The sequence below is a fragment of the Calidris pugnax genome, unplaced genomic scaffold (assembly GCF_001431845.1).
Source record: "Calidris pugnax isolate Ruff unplaced genomic scaffold, ASM143184v1 scaffold502, whole genome shotgun sequence".
NCBI lineage: Eukaryota > Metazoa > Chordata > Aves > Charadriiformes > Scolopacidae > Calidris > Calidris pugnax.
Genome location: NW_015091202.1, coordinates 2,064 through 4,013, shown reverse-complemented (window position 1 = coordinate 4,013; position 1,950 = coordinate 2,064). Strand labels below are relative to the sequence as shown.

Genomic DNA, 1,950 nt, shown 5'->3' with positions numbered 1-1,950 from the left:
CTAGCAGCAATACCTGGGGGGGCAATCGAAAAGTCTCTGCTTATTCCAGCTGATGGCCAATCTCTCTCTATTTAAGCCTCTCAGACAGCAAATCTAATCAATATTGCAAGGAGGGCTGCATTAGCGGGGAGCGGGCCGGGCTGATGGAGAGGCAGCTGGGGAGCGTGTGTGGGGTTGGGGGGGGGGGACACAGAGAGAGAAACCCACCCCCCCGGAGCCTCGGCCCCACCTGAGGAAGCGGTTGAGGTCGCCGTGTTTCATGTACTCGAAGACCATGATGAGGGGTTCGCCCTCGGTGCAGACGCCGTAGAACTTGACGATGTGCTCGTGCTGCAGGACCGTCAGGAGCTCGGCTTCCCGCTGGAAATCCAGGCGGGCACTCTCCGTCACCTCCTTCAGAGCCTGGAAACCACGGGGTGGGGGGGTCAGTCAACCTTGACACCCCCTAATTCCATCCCACCATCCACCACCACCGCCCCCTTTCACAGAATCCCAGAATCACAGGATCTTCGAGGTTGGAAGGGACCTTCAAGATCATCTTGGCCAACCACCAACTTGATTTTGACAAAAATAACCCTCCCCAAAACAAATAAAAAGCAACGCCATCACCAAAACGTATCTCCCAGCACCACATCAACCCATCTTTTGGACACCTCCAGGGATGGTGCCTCCACCACCTCCCTGGGCAGCCCATCCCAACGTCTGATAACTCTTTTGGGGAAGAAATTCTTCCTAATATCCAGCTAAGGGACCTTCAAGATCATCTTGGCCAACCACCAACTTCATTTTGACAAAAATACCCCTCCCCAAAACAAATAAAAAGCAACACCATCACTAAACCATATCTTCCACCACATCAACCCATCTTTTGGACACCTCCAGGGATGGTGCCTCCACCACCTCCCTGGGCAGCCCATCCCAACGTCTGATAACTCTTTTGGGGAAGAAATTCTTCCTAATATCCAGCTTGAACCTCCCCCTGGGGCAACTTGAGGCCATCAACTTCCTCCTCCTCCTCTTCCTCACCTTGACGGCCACCAACATCTTCTCCTGCTCCGGGAGGAGGTTGTAACACTCGGCCAAGAAGACCTTCCCGAAGGCACCTTCCCCCAGCTCCCACTTCAGCACGATGTCCCGGCGTTGGACGTGGTGGACGCCTTGTGGGGTGGGACGGGGGGACACGGACACCCATCAGCGTGTGTCCCATCACCCCCCCTCCCCAAAAACCCTTGTCACCCCCTCCCCACTTACAGGTGTCACAGAAATACTGGGGGTTCTCGATGAAGTTGCTCTTCAGCCCCTCCAGTTTGCTCTCGGCCGAGGAAAGGGGGCTGCCCCCCAAGTTCATGAAGTGCAAGGACATGGCCAGGTCGTCCTCTTGGGCCAACACGGCCGAGCCCATCGAGCAGCCCGAGGTGGCCCTGCGGCAAGGAGACAACGTCAACCTCACTTGCCACCTCGCCGGCGAGCCCCCGGCCACCGGGGAGTGGGTGCTCCCCCCCGAGCTGGGACCCAAGGCGTCCGTCGTCACCAAGGTAAGACCTTCTTCCATCGTTCCCACCCATGGTTCCCCTCTGTGGGTCCCACCCATGGTCCCCCTCCATCATTCCCAACCATGGTCCCCATCTATGATCCCCCTCTCCATCATTCCCAACCATGGTACCCACCCATGGTCACCCCTCCATGGGTCCCCCTATGGTCCCCTTCCACCATTCCCAACCATGGTACCCACCCATGGTCCCCCTCCATGGGTCCCCTCCGTGGTCCCCCTCCATGGGTTCCACCGATGGGTCCCCATCTATGGTCCCCCTTCATCATTCCCAACCATGGTTCCCACCCATGGTCCCTCTCCATGGGTTCCCTCCATGGGTCCCCCTATGGTCCCCCTCCATGCATTCCCAACCATGATACCCACCCATGGTCCCCCTCCATGGGTCCCCCTCTATCATT

General features: G+C 57.8%; 1 protein-coding gene across 1 annotated transcript in view; it reads right to left on the bottom strand.

Moving 5' to 3' along the window:
* LOC106898485 (high affinity nerve growth factor receptor-like) overlaps positions 1 to 1,552 on the bottom strand; it is a gene marked incomplete at its 3' end in the record, with an annotated part of 6,738 nt that extends 5,186 nt beyond the window's left edge. The window contains exons 1-3 of the mRNA XM_014959758.1: positions 1,252 to 1,552; positions 1,027 to 1,157; positions 230 to 402 (exon numbers count right to left, since the gene is read on the bottom strand). Coding sequence (XP_014815244.1) covers positions 230 to 402; positions 1,027 to 1,157; positions 1,252 to 1,552 — 605 coding nt within the window. The remainder of the gene's footprint in view (positions 1 to 229; positions 403 to 1,026; positions 1,158 to 1,251) is intronic.
* Positions 1,553 to 1,950: the final 398 nt, after the last annotated feature.